This window comes from Amphiura filiformis, chromosome 7 (assembly GCF_039555335.1).
Source record: "Amphiura filiformis chromosome 7, Afil_fr2py, whole genome shotgun sequence".
Taxonomy (NCBI): domain Eukaryota; kingdom Metazoa; phylum Echinodermata; class Ophiuroidea; order Amphilepidida; family Amphiuridae; genus Amphiura; species Amphiura filiformis.
In genome coordinates, this window is record NC_092634.1 from 2,010,683 (window position 1) to 2,027,712 (window position 17,030).

General features: G+C 37.4%; 1 protein-coding gene across 1 annotated transcript; it reads right to left on the minus strand.

Annotated features, from left to right (window-relative positions):
• Positions 1-280: 280 nt before the first annotated feature.
• LOC140156217 (uncharacterized) lies at positions 281-16,342 on the minus strand. Its single transcript, XM_072179219.1, has 6 exons — positions 16,260-16,342; positions 9,038-9,150; positions 8,065-8,198; positions 6,827-6,901; positions 2,220-2,335; positions 281-1,335 (listed from the first exon to the last, which is right to left on the minus strand). Exons 2-6 carry the CDS (start codon positions 9,120-9,122, stop codon positions 387-389), a joined length of 1,359 nt encoding a protein of 452 aa, XP_072035320.1. The 5' UTR covers positions 9,123-9,150; positions 16,260-16,342; the 3' UTR covers positions 281-386.
• Between the last annotated feature and the right edge of the window lie 688 nt (positions 16,343-17,030).

Below are 17,030 nucleotides of genomic sequence, written 5' to 3' on the forward strand. Positions count from 1 at the left end.
CATCTTTCCTAGTTCTTTTTGACGGCTGAAGGTGGCTCTTGCCAGATGACAACTCTCCATCTTCCAGATCTCCTGCAGATTGTGGTCCTGAATCCGGTTTTTCAAACACTGACTTGTTGTAAATTTGTTCTCTTTCTTCTTTGCCATGCTTTGATCCCTTAGCAACTTCCCCCTCTGTTCTCTGTCTCCTGCTAATAATATCAATAGAATCTTTAGCAGATGAGACTGGTGAATGACCTCTGCCAACTCTGTTCCTTGATGAGGATCTACTCTGCTCTGGTTCTTTACTTGGTTTCTCCTCCGGCACCTTCCTTCTTCTCTCATCATCAGTTTTAGATTGTCTTTTTAACCTTTCAGAAAGCACTTTTCTTAAATCTAAACTGGACTCATCCTCTTTTGCGATCAGACCTCTTCTCTTTATCCCTAGAGGACAAAGACTTAGTAGGGACAAGTTCTCGTCCTCTTGACATTGCTCTGGTTGATCTGTCTCTTGATATCGCTCTGCTTGATCTTCCCAATTCTCTCTCCTTAGATACCGCTCTACTTCTTCTTAACTGGTCATATTTATCTCTTGTGCTTCCACCTTTTGCAGGGGACAACATTGACATATAAAGAGCTTCCTTGGCTTTTTGCACTGATTTTGCTCTTCTCCTTCTAGAAGACTCCCTTTCTCTGTCCAATACCTTCTCATGATCACGATATTTGTCATCTCTGCTCTTCTCGCTCTGTCTTGTATCTCTTCTTCTTGTGGATCTAGATGATGATCTCCTGTCTTCATCATCGCTTCGTTTCCTCTTCTTCTGTCTGTTTCTATTAACATCTGCCGCAGACCTGTCATGTTTGCCATTATCAGATTTGTCATGCTCCACTGCTTTTGAATTCTTTGCATTATGAGTGGATCTGTCATGATTAGTCCGTTCATACAAAAGAGGTCTTTTAAAGTTATGTATTGGTGATCGAGAACGAGATTTCTCTGATGGCAACCTGGTGGCAATAGGAGAATTTTCTGCGCTACTACCAGAAGGCGGAGGCTCACCAGGAGGAGTATGTGGGCCTCGCGGTATTCTTTTACTAGGAGGAGTTCTACTACTTTCTTTCAAGAGCTCCTGTCTGCTTTTAAGACTAATTTCTGTATCAGGAGAGTCTCTTCTCCCTGAGGCACTGTGACTGGGTTGTCGCTGTGATGTGGTGGCAGACTCAAACTGCCGTTGCTTCCCGAGTGGAATAAGATTGGGGTTGACTTTGTTTGTGTGATGGTTGCCTCTCCCTCTGTCAGGGTCTGCTGGAGCAGGTGGTGGCCGGTCGGCAAAATGGTGTTTGAAATCACTCTTTGACCTGTTTCAAAGAAAGGAAACAAATTGAATGAGTTTTTGTGATATCCGTTATCAACTGCATGTATAAATGTTTGTCATTTGTTTTATGAGTTACATCATGGTTTGATATACCGTATTTCAGGGTTCCCGTTAAGGGTTTAAAAATGTGCGTCATGTGTGACGCAAGTTTGCTGACAAGGTTGAAAAATCTTGCGTCCAGAGAGATTTTTGTGCGGCCATCTGAAATTCATACGCAACAGCAACCCCTTGTTCCTAACACACATTCAATGTTTAAAGAGAAAAATATTCTCTAAATATTATACCCAAAGATTGCCGACTAAATTATTGCACCATATGTAACACTACATGTATGGCAAGTCCGGGTACAATGTTGATAATGGGAGTCTCATAGATGAACAAAAATATACAGACCATTTACCACCATGACGCAGTCTCCCGCACTTCACACCCTGATAATTCTTGCATATTTATGAGGGTCGATCATTCAATCATGTATGTCTAACAAATCAAGCCAGCATTACACCAAGTAGTCAGTGGTGGCGCTACGAGAGGGGGTCATTCCCCACACTTTTGAGGCAAAACCCCAAAATAACATAAATTTCCACTTTTTGTGGCAATTTTGCATAACATTTGTTGATTTTGCCCTTCCCCCTGAAATTCACTTTGCCCCAGTACCCCGAAAAAAAAATTCCTCGTGCCACCTATGCATTTATACAAAAAAACGTAACAAATATGGAGTTTTGCCTCTGGCAATTCATTGAACAATTGGCCTTTATTAATGGATGATGTTAGGACTTTGCCTCCTGGTGATTAGTCTGTATCGCTTTAATTTATTGTAGCCCTTACATCCCCTCTGGTTACATCACATTGCTACTCCATACATACCTGAGTTTAAGTTGCATTAATTCCCAGTCTTTTCTTTTCATCTCAAGCTTGGCAGTCTTCAATAAAGCTGAGATATTCTTCTTCAGAGCTGCATTCTGATCTTGTAAAGACTCATTCTGTAAGAAACAGTCATTCACATTTATTTATTATTTTTTGGCAGAATAGACAACAGTACAAAAAATATGCAAGAAAAAAATTTTGTAATCAAGCGACATCACACAAGAAAAACACAAGTCAATGAGCCAGGATAGCCCATAAAGTTGGTTAAATATGCCAACTTATTTCCAATGGAGTCCGCAAACATGAGAACTACTGCCCGAATCATCAGCCTCTAAGAACTGTTTTGATTGGTTACAAAGACAGCTATATCATGTATATGAGCCAATAAGGGATATGGTAAGAGGTACCATAGTCATAGTCAATAGTGCTTACGGTCGTGCGTCTTGAATTCGCCACCAAAAAAAGGTGGCGATGTTACGTTTTTCCAAAGTCGACTCAAATGATGATATCTCTGCCAAGCAAGCAAGAAGTTATTGTCATACTTGTGGTCTCATTTTATTGCTAAATAAAATGCACGTTCAACCTTGTAAAAAGAAATTCTTCAGCCTTTGTAATACTGACACTGTGCTTCATAGAATTCAGAATAGGCAGGGTGGTGGAGGTGGGGGATGTGGTAAACACAAACTCTATGGGATTGATATTTTTAGTGCATAATCTGCTTCTGTAAAGGCTGTAAATTGGATTTTGACTCTATTTAGCATCTAAAAGACTCATAACCTCACAGCTAAACAATCATAGTTCTTAATCATTTATGATTGGTTTAGTCTAGAAAATACAAACTTTTCCATACAAAACTATCCGTTTTCATATTAAACACTGTAGTAAGTAATGTGGAAGTCTTCAAAATCTAAAAGTTACTGTAAAATCTTAATTACTTGTCCTATCATAGTCGAAGTATAGATTTTCTGAAGGGAAATTTAATGAGGAATCTAAATATGGACTTATTTTTTCTGTATGGGTTAGGGGTAAAATGTTTCAGTTCAAAATATGTTGAATTGTAAAAAATTCTAACATACTTTGGGACACCCTGTATTCCGAGATTACTAAACAGCTGTGATTTGGTTTCTTCCAAAGTCAGTAGGCTTCCCCTATCTTCTAACCAAATGAATGTTGTTTACTTCCAGTTTATTACTGCAAGTTGGTAATAAGCAATGCATTAAGTAACCCATTTTTTATCCGAATCTTTTTTATTCCACCCTGTATAACTTGAAGGTCACACTGTATAATGAGTTGAAATGTATATATGTGAATTGCTTATGCCTTCAGCTTTCCAAAAATGTATACTTTTGCTAGTTTAGGGTTGATAATTGTGGAGATAAGCTAATTAGAAACTCGGTTGGTATAAAAATTCATAATATTTGTGATGTAATGCTAAGGGTGGCGAGTTCAGGACACACGGCCTTACGGGGATTAAGCTTAAATAATTGCTAAGAGACCAAAAAGCTCTATTTTGATTGGTTATTCAGATGATTATATCATGTAATTAATCAATCAGGGGCACTGTAAGAAAGGCAGTAGTGTCTTGGGATTAAACAAATGGTTTTTACTTTATTACCATTTGTTTAATCCCATTGTAAATACCGTCAAAATAGGACCAAGGATTTCTGCAAGGAACTTTAAACTTTGACTATGTAAACAAGGACTTTGTACACCTGAAACTCTGTACCACCTTTAATTTTAGGTTATTATAAATTCTAGACATTCCAATAGGCTCCTACATGTATCATCTAACAGTATGTTGCATTTGGAAAAAGCAAACTTTTCAATAAATGCCAAAACCAATAGGTACCAATCATTTTGATACACCCTGTATACAATTACTGTGTGTCCACTCACTCCACTGTTATGTGAATTGTATTCTGGTCGATATCTTCTATTGCAGGCATTTACACCCCCCCCCCCCCATTAAATCGCCTCTAAACATGGACGCTTTAGGACTATGCAAACATGGCCTTCTGAATCAGTACTCAATCAACATACCGTGGATGTTTTCAGCCATTTTTTTGTATGAAATTTTACCTAGCAACTGGGGATGTTATATCTCACATACGATAGAGGACGTATTTCGCAAATACATTATACACATGCAACTGTAGTCATTTGCAGACCTTGAACCAAGGAAGGTCCTCCAAAGCAGACGCCCACGGTTTAAATGTGAAAACGAGTGCAAGGCCTCGCATAACCTGTCTGCGCCACCAATTTTAGATTCTTAAAACTGTTTTTACAATGAAAAGTATAACATTTTATCTTGAAAGTTACTCTGCAACTTTCTTTGCTAATATTAATGTTATCCTTTTCAGATGTTTTTGATGCAATATTTAAACAGATAAGCCAACAGTACTGGTGCCTATACATTGGAGAAACCGGCTGCCCATTCTGTTAAACCCATTTACAGGGGTGAGAGAGGCAAGCCCCAAAAAAGAGGAAAATTACTTTTAAAAATTGAAAAACGGCATACAATTGAGGTAAAAATGCCAAATATAAGTTGAAAATAAAAGAAAACATGTACATTTTGGTAACAAAAAACGAGGAAATCAGCTGAAAGAAAAACTCTCACACCCCTGCATTTGAAATTCTCACTCCGTGTGTGGAAGATAAAGAACACATCTTCCATTGATGAAAGTGTATGGATTTTAACTGGAATAGCAGTGACAGTGACTAATGTGCTAATAGTGCTGCAGAATGGTGAAACCATTGTTAAATATTTGTGAAAAGTGTGAAATTTGGCTCAGATGTAGTATTCAGTCTGGTGAACAATTCTAGGGGGAGGGCCAAAAATGTTTTGTCCAATGTGGCCGACATAGAGGTCATCGAACTTTATACAGGGAAGTTGTTCAAATTGATTATTGAGTTATAAACCATGCCAGCGTGTTCCCCTGGTCACAAGGATCCAGAAAAAAGTATAGTTTGACCAACCTGTGATGTATGGTTCTCAAGTTATAAGCAAAAAGGTCAAATGTAAAGGTTAGACCTCTACAGGGGCCAAATTTGAAAACTTGCTCCGATTGTTGTCAAAATGGTCTCAAATTCTTCCTCTCGTCATAATAATTCATAATAAGACAGGTTTCACATATGTAGGAAGTTTGCTTCCCAAGGTTACACCAACAAATTGGTCAGTCAATAGGTCTATGTACATGTTTGATATGACCTATTTGCCTTTGCAACCTTGGGAAGCAAACTTCCTAGATATATAAAATCTATCCTATTATGGACTAGTATGCGGAGAGGAACAATACTATACTTTTTCTGGATTCTTGTGACCAGGTGAACACGTTGGCATGGTTTATAACTCAATTTGAACAACTTTGAATTTTTTCCCTGCATATACTTCGATAGACTATGCCACAGTCAAATTTTATTAAAAATATGTTATTATTAGTCATGATAAACCCATTTCGTTGAACTCAAAATTATACTGATGTTTATTAAAATTAAAGTATGCAATACTAAAATGGTCATAAAGAGTTAAAAATATCAGATGATTAGTGACAATAAAAGTAATTGAATGCAACATTATCTTGCATAATTATAATGGCTCACTTTAATACTGAACAATTATGATTTTGGAATCTACCAGTTTATTGATAGCGAACCCCGAAAATCCGACTATGGACTTTGAATTTTAAGCAGAACTTTACCCCGGGACTTTGCTCTCTAAAAACACACTGTCAAGCATACTTGTTTATCAGTCCATTAACCACAAGTACTAAGCATGGTATAGTACAAGACGCGCTAGATGTTTGATGAGAGATTAACTTTTGCGTCAACACAAAAGCGCCGCAAATACCACAGGTAGTTGTGTACGGTGTAGTTAATTGTAATGACGCGGGCCCGGAAGATTTAAACCATAGCGAGATATGGGCGACCAATCACAAGGCAGATCCATTTAAAGATGCATTACATCATGGCCAATTTTAGTTAGGCCAGAAATTGGCCTAACTCTCCATAGAGTCCCGTGTTAAAAATCTTAACTGCAAGGCAAAGTCAGTAGTCCACTTGGGAAGCTAACAAACAGAGGGAGTGCGGTGACTATCTATCACAGGGCCGTAGCAAGGTTGAAAAATGTGGGGCGGCCAAAATACAAATATACGCCAATATTGAAATAAAGATATAAAGAAAAACATAACACATTTCTCAAAAAGTGGGGCGGCCATGGCATCCCCGGCCGCCCCGCTTGCTACGGCCCTGATCTATCAGTTGCACACAAATCAATATAAATCAGAGTTTTATGCTTAAATGTAATAGCCAGAGTATGCAAAATGGGCAAGTGGACTACGGAGAAGTCTAATACTTCGATGACCTCTATGGCAGCTATATTGGACAAAATATTTTTGGCCCTCCCCCTAGGATTGTTCACCAGACTGAATACTACATCTGAGCCAAATTTTACACTTTTAACAAAAATTTAACAATTTTTTTGCTATGATTCACCATTATGCAGCACTATAATTGCTTTATGCAAACAGACATTAGACTTCTGCTAAGAGAGCTTTAATTTTATGTTTAGATCTGTATAAATCAAACCAAAATACCAGCTACTGACTCACCTCTTTCTGAAGACCTTCTATCTTGGAAGCAAGCTGAGAGATTTTACCCTGGTTTTCTACATTCTCTTCTTCAAGCTGTCAAACCAAGAGAACACACATGAGTTAACTAGTACAAATATTGATTGCTACACTGCAAAAACAGCAGAGCAACACTTCATAAACACTTGTTTGTACAGTGAAGGTACAGGGGTGTTAATTTATAAACACCAAAACACGTTTAGAAATATGAAGATGTTTGTTTTTTAACACAAGATAGTGTTTAAATACATATTTTAAACACTATCTTGTGTTAAAAAACATAAACATCTTCATATAAAATTTCTAAATGTGTTTTGGTGTTCATAAATTAACACCCCTATACCTTCACTGTACAAACAAGTGTTTATGAAGTGTTAAAGTGTTTATTAAGTGTTGCTCTGCTGTTTTTGCAGTGTATGAGGGGCATGGTTAAATGCCTCGGGTCATAGTCATGGTTTTGAGATCACCTTGAATTGGACCTATAATTTTAACCATGCCCCGAAGAAAAAGCAAATTTATATACCAAATCTTAAGATTCCTGTCATCTGTTTGGTTAAAAGCATCGATTTTAGGAAGAGAAATTAATAGTTTCAATGCGAACGGCGCAGATTACAATCTGCGATTTTCTGCGTAATTATAGTGCGCGAAAACATTAATGCGTGCGTAATACCATTTTACGCTGGGAACAAAGCACACACAGAACTATGCCCGGGAATAGTTACTTTTGCGGGCAATAGTATACAAAATTAATATTGACTGCTATGAGGGGCATAGTTAAAATTATAGGCCCAAGGTGATCTCAAAACCATGATTATGCCCCGAGGCATATGCCCAGAAGAAAAAGCAGTTTTATATACCAAATCTTAAGATTCTTGTCATCTGTTTGGTTAAAAGCATCGATTTTAGTTAGAGAAATTAATAGTTTCAATGCGAACGGCACAGATTACCATTTGCGATTTTCTGCGTAATTATAGCGCGCGAGAATGTGTGCGTAATATCATTCTACGCTGGGAACAAAGCACACGCAGAAATATGCCCAGGAATAGTTACTTTTGCGGGCACAGTATACAAATATTGACAGCTATGAGGGGCATGGTTAATATTATAGGCCCAAGGTGATCTCAAAACCATGACTATGCCACAAGGGAAATTTTGTTGTAAATCCTTGTTGGCGGTGTGATCCACACCTACCTGCTCATCAATTTCTACCCAATACCCACCTTAGCAACCACCTCCTTTGGCTTGTTCTCCTCCTCCTCTATCAAATCACTATAGAGGTCAAAGGTTGATGATGTGGAGGACTCATCATGAGGTAATGGGGGTAATGGCATTTTAAGTCTGTCATCCTTGCCACCTGAAAAACAAAAACAAAAGTTTCAAATATCTCCGCAAAAAATATTAGCATAGATCTAAGATCACCTTTATATTCTTGCTTTCTTTGCATAAAATATACTACAGTACGAATTTCAATTGCATGAACACATCATGATGAAAGCCCATACATGTACATGCTGTGAGGTGCGGAAATTATTCCAACTCACTCTTGGTTGGTATTTCCGATTATTCCTTTTGATAGGCTTGATTCAGTATTTTCAGCCTGCTTACATTTTGTCCTTTGAAATAAAATCGCATAATTTATTGGTTGCTCATTTAATTCTCAAATGATATTCTTACTGTAGCACATGATGTTATCAACAATTTCAATTTGCTGAAATATGTATGATAGCTGTAAAAAAAATCAAAATCCCTTTTCAGCCAAAACACATCCGGTCACTTTTGTGGCACATAATTATCAATGATATCATTGCTTAATTATGATTTGTGACATTGAACAGATTTCTCCCCTTCTGTAGCACTTTAATTGTTTTGATAAATGATAATTGCTGCACTGTGTATGGTGTAAAGTCACAATTGTCACTGAAGCACAAATCATGATCGATTATACTAAATTCTGATCATGAAAATTGGTGAAAATGTTTCATAAATTACAAAATAAAAAGTAGCAGAATATTATTTATCTACTTCATTGTGTTTCTAATATTGTAACATGTCATAAAATTATGTCAAAATCCCAAATGGCCCACTGGGCAGTCCAGACGGAATATCTACTAGCCCGAAGAGAAATCTACTGGCCACGGCCAACGGGCCAGTGGCTAAATCGAACCCTACAATGTGGTATATAAAAACCCTTACCATTACAGAGTTGTGCATCATGTGACTGGTTACGGGCTGGCGATAGCCCTGCATAAATGTCTACCTCTCCATCTCCCATAATCATTTTCGATAACACACTTACTCACACCAATCTGAAAGAGATAATAATAAAATGTACTTTATAATCATAGAGTTTACATCAAGTACTTGTTGCAAAATAATATAGCCTTCTTTCAGCTGTGTAGGTTTGTAGGTTTCTGATAAACCTGAGATGACTTAGAAATTAGAATTATTTTTGTGTGAAACTTTTTTATTTGTCCAATTTTGACCATGTAACTAAGGGTGAAAATAAGTGGGAGACAGGAGACGTTTAGCCCCCAGAAACCCTGAAATGGCCCCTGGTCCCATCTACATTTAAGCTGACCAGGGGACACTTTTCTTCAGAAACTGGCCCCTGGTCACTATACCCAAAAATTCAATTCCATAGCTATTAATGCATGATGAACTTCTATCCAGAACAAATATTGGCCCCTTGTTGATTAGAAGTGGCCCCTGGTTCCATGTTGAATGAAGTGAACCAGGGGCCATTTGTGTAAAAAAGAAGCCCTGGTTCACCATTTCTTATTTTCACCCTTGCATGTAACACATTTTGCCCCCAATTCAAGGTGCATGACCATTGACCATAATACTTTCCTAAGCATTTTACTGATTTTAGAGCGTATTATTGGTGCCCCGTATATGTGTGCCAATGGAATTCCTTACCGTACCAGAACTCCAGCACTGACCATTTTGGAGTAACAATAAATTTGGATTTTGACGTTGAAAGAAATCTACCAAGCAAGCAAGCAAGATTTTTAAAAGTTACTTGTTCAATCAACCTTTTGGATTGCCAGGATACTGGGATTATAGAGTCAATGAGGTCAAGGTGGCACATGCAGGTAAAGGTTAGGGGAGATTGGGGTTATATGGAACATTTTTCATAAATATGCACAAAATTGGGCAGGGGTGTAGTACCCCTTAAAAGAAAATTACAATGTTTCAACTTACCCCGCGTTCCAACTAACCCCAATCTCCCCTACCGTATTCATTCCAGTAAGCGCCCAGGGCACTTAACAAAGTCATTTTGGGTGGGCGCTTATTTTTTGCCTCATTTACCGGGTACCTAATTTTTTCGTAAGGGGCATTAATTAGAGACAAATTTACGTATGTTATAAAAGGGTCCTGAGACGTTCTAGTAGTAGTAGCTGGTGCAGAAAATGTATTGCAAGTTTACGCAGGACTTGTAGTCCTGCAGATATTTCACTGCAGGTCGTGCGCCATGAATTGGGGCCAAATGTGTTACATACTAAAAAATTGAACAATTTACATGTTGTTGTACTTAACGGGTTATGCCATTTTAAATCGACTTTCGAAAAGTTTTTTGATACATTCATTGATTTCTCAAAAAGTAAAAATCGCAGTTTAACAAATAACGGTTCAAATGAAAGCCATTATTGGGGGCTAATTGTTGTATCACTATGATAGGCCTGACACCAATATAAACACTTGTTTCGGTGACCCAAGTTCATGGTCATTTCTGCTCACGCACTTTTTACAGATGGCCTGGAATTTCATATTTCGGTTTCAGCGATTGCCCGAAAAAGGTGGTATGTTTTTGAAAAGCGTTTCCGCTTGGAATGTAGATAGTTATTGTTGCTATTATTCTTCGCGATTTTAATTTATGCCCTCTTTAGCCGACAATTTTCAATGCATTTTACACAATAGATACGTCGCTTGCATAAATACCGCTATTTTTAACAGTATCGTTTTTGTTAACCAACATAACATCAAGATACCAAATCGGACTACATGTGATGAACAGATTTTACACTAGAATCAAAAGAACCAGCGTAGGCCCTCTCAAAATGTACTTTTTTTAAATATCGCGTTGTGATAAAATGACTGCCTTTTCCTTGTTTTTTATAACAAGGAAAAGCTTTACTTACCTCAAACTTCAAACGTAGTGCTGTCTCAGTGTCCGTTACTGGTTAGTATTATTCCGATTAAGCGATTTTCATGATTTAGGCCTACTTAGCCTACATTTGAGCAACTATTTGCCCACACCGTGTACGAATATATTCCAAATATGGCGCTGCATTCAGTATCACACTAAACGACAAGGTTATACTAAGATGTGTAAGACTTTCTGACACTATATTCACGGTTTTTCTATTGGCTATTTAAACTTATGACAAATTTGGCTGGTTTTGGTTGTTCAATACCATTTCACTTGGTCTTGGTACCAGCGGTTTGTGCTCCTCCGTCACTAACGGTGACGGAGGAGCACAAACCGCTGGTACCGAGACTACATTTCACCCTGATGTGACAGTGACGTCACATCCGGGGTCACGCCAGTATAAAGTTGAGTTTCCACAGAGGAGTAAGATATCTTACTCCTCTGTGCTGGTTTCATACTACCATGCCGGTTGCAATGAGCGGCGTGGCGCACGCGCATTGCAGACAAACGGACACAATCAAGACTTGTCATTGGTTGAAACGCTCTGCCGCTTGCCGGGTGTTCGTGGTTTAATTTTTTTAAATTTAATTAAGCTTAATTGATTAAACTGAACATAAAGCTATATCTTTACTAGCTTCATGCACTAATTTGCAGACCCCCTGCCTTCTACATGTAGTGAGTACCACATTAGATTGTGTTTACAAGAAATAATAAGCGCTGCCTCCTCGAAATTTCTTATGCCATCAGCTTTGATGATTAAATATTATCTACAACTCGGCACCTGTGTTCAAGGCCTTTCTTTTATCTATTGACTTCAAAAGAAAGGATTAGAATGATCAGAATGCCGTCCCTGACCCCTTTCCACACATTAATAATGAGTCGGTAAGGAAGCGTGCTACCGTTATACTTCAATGAGTACGTATGGCTACTACGCAGTTCAATGGCCTTATTGTGATCTGGCGGGAGTTTTAAAAGCACGGTCCCTGACTGCGTGGGCATATTTCCTGACAAGGAACAATAGAGACCAATTGCCTGGCAATGACGTCACATGTAATCCCAGTCTATAGTGTGATTAGAACATTATAGGCTGGTGGTCACTTATAGTACGATCAGTACGAAAAGTCCAATGCGATTATTAATGTATTTTCTAAAATAAAAAAAAAACACTTTTTAGCGGGAATTTTTGTAAGTTACACAGCTGAAGTTGTGAAAGGGTTGAAAGACTACAATATTACGGCTTAAACAAGAATTTCTTTGTTTGGTCGTTATTCCTATAGACTCATCCCTTAAACTGATCTAATTCAAAAACTGTTCAACAAAACCCTATAAAATTATATATCACTATAAAGCTTATTTTATAAAGTACCAGGAATACACACATACAAACAATTGGTCAATATACAGGGTAGGGTGCATCAAAAGCCCCTCATGTCAACCATATTTTTTCTACCTAGTGTCAAACTGTGCCATTTAACTAGAAAATCATCCCCTCCAAATTTAAATTCAATCGGAGGTCGGGAAGGGGGTCCACCGTGAGCTTAAAATTCGGACAGAGGCAACCAGTAAAAGTTCGGCCGGCAGCTATTGAATTATATACATTGTATACAGTTATACATACATATTAATAGCTGCCTTTAGTGAATGTTTTTATATTACCTCATATCTCAGACAATACTCAATAAAATGCAAATCCATTTCAACTAAGCAAAAAGGCAGCTATTTTCAGACATATTTGAAGTTATAATAATAGCTGCCATGTGCACGTTTCTCTATTTACAGCCATTTCTGCATGGAAAATGGGTCCATCGTGTGCTGCGAGCTTAAAGTTTGTGCATTAGGCCCCAAAAAAAAAATATGTTGTGTTGCCCTCCGCGGCCGGGTCAAAATCGCGAAAATCTGGGCCCGGGTTTTTTTTTTTTTTTTTTTTTTTTTTCCCCCAAAAAAAAAAAAAAAAAAACTTTTTTTTTAAAATAATTTTTTAACAAATGTTTTTTTTATATCATACATGTTCCCCCAAGCCTATTCCCGGATCCCTGATGTTCACTAAAAAGATTGTGCCCCAAGCCAGCACTTTAATTGGATAGTAGGACTTACTCATTGAATCCCAACAACATGGATGTTAGGCCCTTCACAATTGATTTTGAGTTTCCCATTTCCCGCCCGAATCAAAAATTGAGAATTGCAAAATATTTAATTATTTGATTTTTATCTGTCATTTTCTCTGTTAAATTTTTGTTACATTAATTTGCTACTTTCTTACTTTGATCATGAATCCTGAACAAACAAATAACACATATTATTATCAATGTATAAAATCAACCCGTTTGCAATATGATCTGCAGTGCCAAAATGTACCATGCAAGATGTTGATATTGGGCTGTGACCACTTGTTTCAAAATGAAGAAAATGATAAGTAATAAATAACTAATAATTAAGTTACCTCATGCCTTTTTTAAAATCTTTAAATGTAAACTAAGAATTAATTGTGAAGGGTCTTAATATTAATATTTACTTCAATAAAATATTCAACATTGGGTAGAAAATACAGCCAATATTATGCATATGCCTCTCTTCGCTCATGTTACTGTGAAATAGTAGGTATCAAATGGTTGAGTTGGTAAAAAAAAAATTTAAAAAAACGGCCGGCTGTACTACCAGATTTTAGGCTTGGGAGGGCAACACAACAATTTTTTTTTTGGCCTTATAGGTGCCTTTTACTTATGACAAAACAATCAGGCAGCTATTTAGTTTTCATTACTTTATACTGAACATCACTGTGGCTGCCATATGAATAACAATCATGACAATGTAATAAATGTAATCTATGTTGCTTATCAGTCCATATGATAATTGGCAAATTAGGTAGCATCATTCAGTTTATGCTCTCTCAGATTAGGTGTCTGTTTTCTATCTTGCTCCACCACTTGCAAGACATTTTGATTATGTTCCTCACTCTGGGCAGCAGCTAGGAAATCTGCACTGAGTTTCACGCCACGTTCTACTGCATCATTTACCACACTGACGGCTCTAACATTGCTAAGCAATTGCAGATAAACTGAGGACTCGGGCCAAGTGTCAACATTGTCTGCTAGGAATTTGTTATTGATCTGCAGGATGTTCAGAACCTTGCCTGCAAAATCCTCCATGCCCCACACAAAAACTAGTGGCATATTTGAATTCCTCATCAAATTTCCATCCAAAAAATGTTAACTTTTACAGCAGTGGGGTAACTCCTTCAAGAAATATGACCTTCAGAACATTTCGGAACATAAATGAATACTTAACACAGTGACGTATAGGAAAAGCCTAGAACCCATGACACAGAATGCGGCACACTTGCAACAAATTAACTTAGCTTGGAGCAAAACTGGTCACATTTGAAACTAGACATAAATACCAAAACAATGGTAAATAATCCATCTCAATACCTTGTTGGGTTATGAAGTTATAGTAAAAAATATATTTTTGAGGTGCTAAAAATCAACATTCCCTATACTTTAACACATGCCTCAACCGTAGGATCCTCAACCGTAGGATCCTCCACCCCTGACTTCACATCGTTTGAATTGCAATATCTCAAGAAGTAAATAAAGTGTGAAGTTCTTTCTTTCCACAATTAGAGCTAGATAAATAAGCAACAAAATGAGACCAAAACTAGTTCAGTACCCCTCTCCATTCTTGAGATATGGGACAAAACGTCCCAAATAAAATGAAAAAATGTAACGCCTCCACCCTTTTCCTATACCCCAATTCGACATCGACATCTATCTGTCACTTCAACATTAATGTAGGTAACCTAGGCAAACCTTAGTTAACACATTTACTAGTCAGCGAATTCGCCGAGACCGGGGCCCCAACACAATGCATATTTACATAGAAATTTGAATTTTTTTCGAGAATAGGTGGGTGAAGGAAACCTACATAAATATGTTTTCTATACTTCACTTGACCCAAATATATGATTTTTATGGTGATAATCAAGTCGCACATGGAATTTTAGAGGATTTTGATAGCAGTTCCATTAAAAAAGCTGCTATCGCCATGAGACTAAGATCTAGAAACACCCCGAAATGCTGTTTTGGGGAATTTTGCTAGCTGAATCTTTTTTGATGAAAGTCAATCTTTTGACAAGATGTAACTTTGCTACGGAAAGTGCTATGAAAAAAAAAGGTTTTCAGTTTTGGCTTAGTTTACTCAAGGGCTTTAATTTGATATATAAAACGATGCAATTTGATGGCAAATTTGAATTCACCTAGCATACCTAATTAATGGTAGTTGGTAGGGGCCTACCCTTTAGCAAATTGAAAATAGGTGGGCGCTTATTGGGGCATGGGCGCTTATTGGAGTGAATACGGTAATTAGCTTTTCATCTGGACTAATACTTTATGAGCTGAAACTTTTAGTTGCTTGCAGGGTCAGCAATTTGGTGAGAATCCGAGAATCCATTCTCGCAAATATTCTGGTCAACAAAATTGCAAGAATCTTTATGGATTCTCGTAAATATTTCAGTTTATCATAATTCATACAAAGTTAAATGGCGAGAATCCATGGATTCTTGCAAAATTCCATTGGGAGAAACCAAAAGGATTCTTGCACAGTGCACCTGGTTGCAAAATTCTGACCCTGTGTGCTTGTAAGATGAATTAAAAGAGAGAAGAGGATATCTGTTATAAATTAGGCTAACATGGTTTCGTGAAGAGATTTGCTTACAGAGTGATAGTTAGTAGGATACGGGATGTAGGCTAGTCCTCTCATGCTCTGACTGTGTTTGACCAGCTCTGACGTCTCAATTCACGCGGAATTATTCGGACCTGCTAACCAGACAGCAATACGTTGCTGTATGGAACCAGACATACATGACATAGGTGCAAGCAATAATTGTAAATGTATGATATGGTCATTATATGGAGAGGTCGAGGTCAACAAACAGCATGAACAGGTTGTTAATTATTGTCAATATTATAATATTTTGCGACATTTATAATGAAAACAATTGACACTGAAGACACCCTATGGCACCTTCTACAACTTGAGAACAAGTCCTCAAACGTTCGAAATGTGTAGTTACTACAACTGCGTTTTTGACAATGTCAAGTATGCCGAATTCGGAAGTATTGCGAAGTCCAATGAAAAACAACAGAGCTCAGTCAGCTCACTATCACTGCGATGTATCAACCCTTGAACTTCATCTATTGTGCCTGCAAACGAATTTATAGTCTTCATTCTTTAATATGTTACATTACTACATTATGATAAATTACATACCATTCGAAATAAACGTTTATCTGCAGCGGTTTTGTTTACAAATTTTCCTCAGTTTCGCGAAAACCCCGCGAGTTAATTTCGTCAGTATCGCTCTTCACTAGAGTTGAAATGTTTTCATGGGCGGTAACAGATATCTATGATGAAGTTGAGACAACTTTAGAAAGAAGTTTTCCGGGTTTTGACAGAAAAATTACTCTAGCAAATAAATTTGGATTATTTTAAAAATTCTTGCAGCTGTGCGAGTAACTCTGTTACGATTTATTGGAAAACAACGTTTTTTGATAAAAAAAGCATCTGATTACTATCTTCAGTAGATAGCAACTGATTACTATCTTCAGTAGACAAAATCTGATACTATCTCCAGTAGCCTAGATAGCATTTGATTACTATCTTCAGTAGATAGGATCAGATTAGGCCTATTATCTTCCGCAGTTAGCCTCATTACTATCTTTACTAGGCCTACATCTGCTATCTTCAGTAGATACCGGTAGCGTCTCATTACTATCTTCAGTACGGATAGCATCTGATTACTATCTTCAGTAGACAGCATCTGAAACTATCTTCAATAGATAGCATCTGATTACTATCTTCAGTAGATAGCACCCAATTACCATCTTCAGTAGACAGCATGTGATTACTATAATAAATAATTCAACAGATAGATCCGATACCATCTTCAGCAGATAGCATCCGATATTATCTTCAGTAGATAGCATCCGATACTATCTTCAGTAGATAGCATCCGATACTATCTTCAGTAGATAGCATCCG

Excerpts from the sequence above, each read along its gene's own strand:
- LOC140156217 (XM_072179219.1), bottom strand. The coding sequence starts at position 9,122 with ATGATTATGGGAGATGGAGAGGTAGACATTTATGCAGGGCTATCGCCA. Across the intron at positions 6,902-8,064 it reads CAAAGGAGGTGGTTGCTAAG|CTTGAAGAAGAGAATGTAGA; the intron begins GTGGGTATTGGG and ends TTGGTTTGACAG. Across the intron at positions 2,336-6,826 it reads TAGAAGGTCTTCAGAAAGAG|AATGAGTCTTTACAAGATCA; the intron begins GTGAGTCAGTAG and ends TGTTTCTTACAG.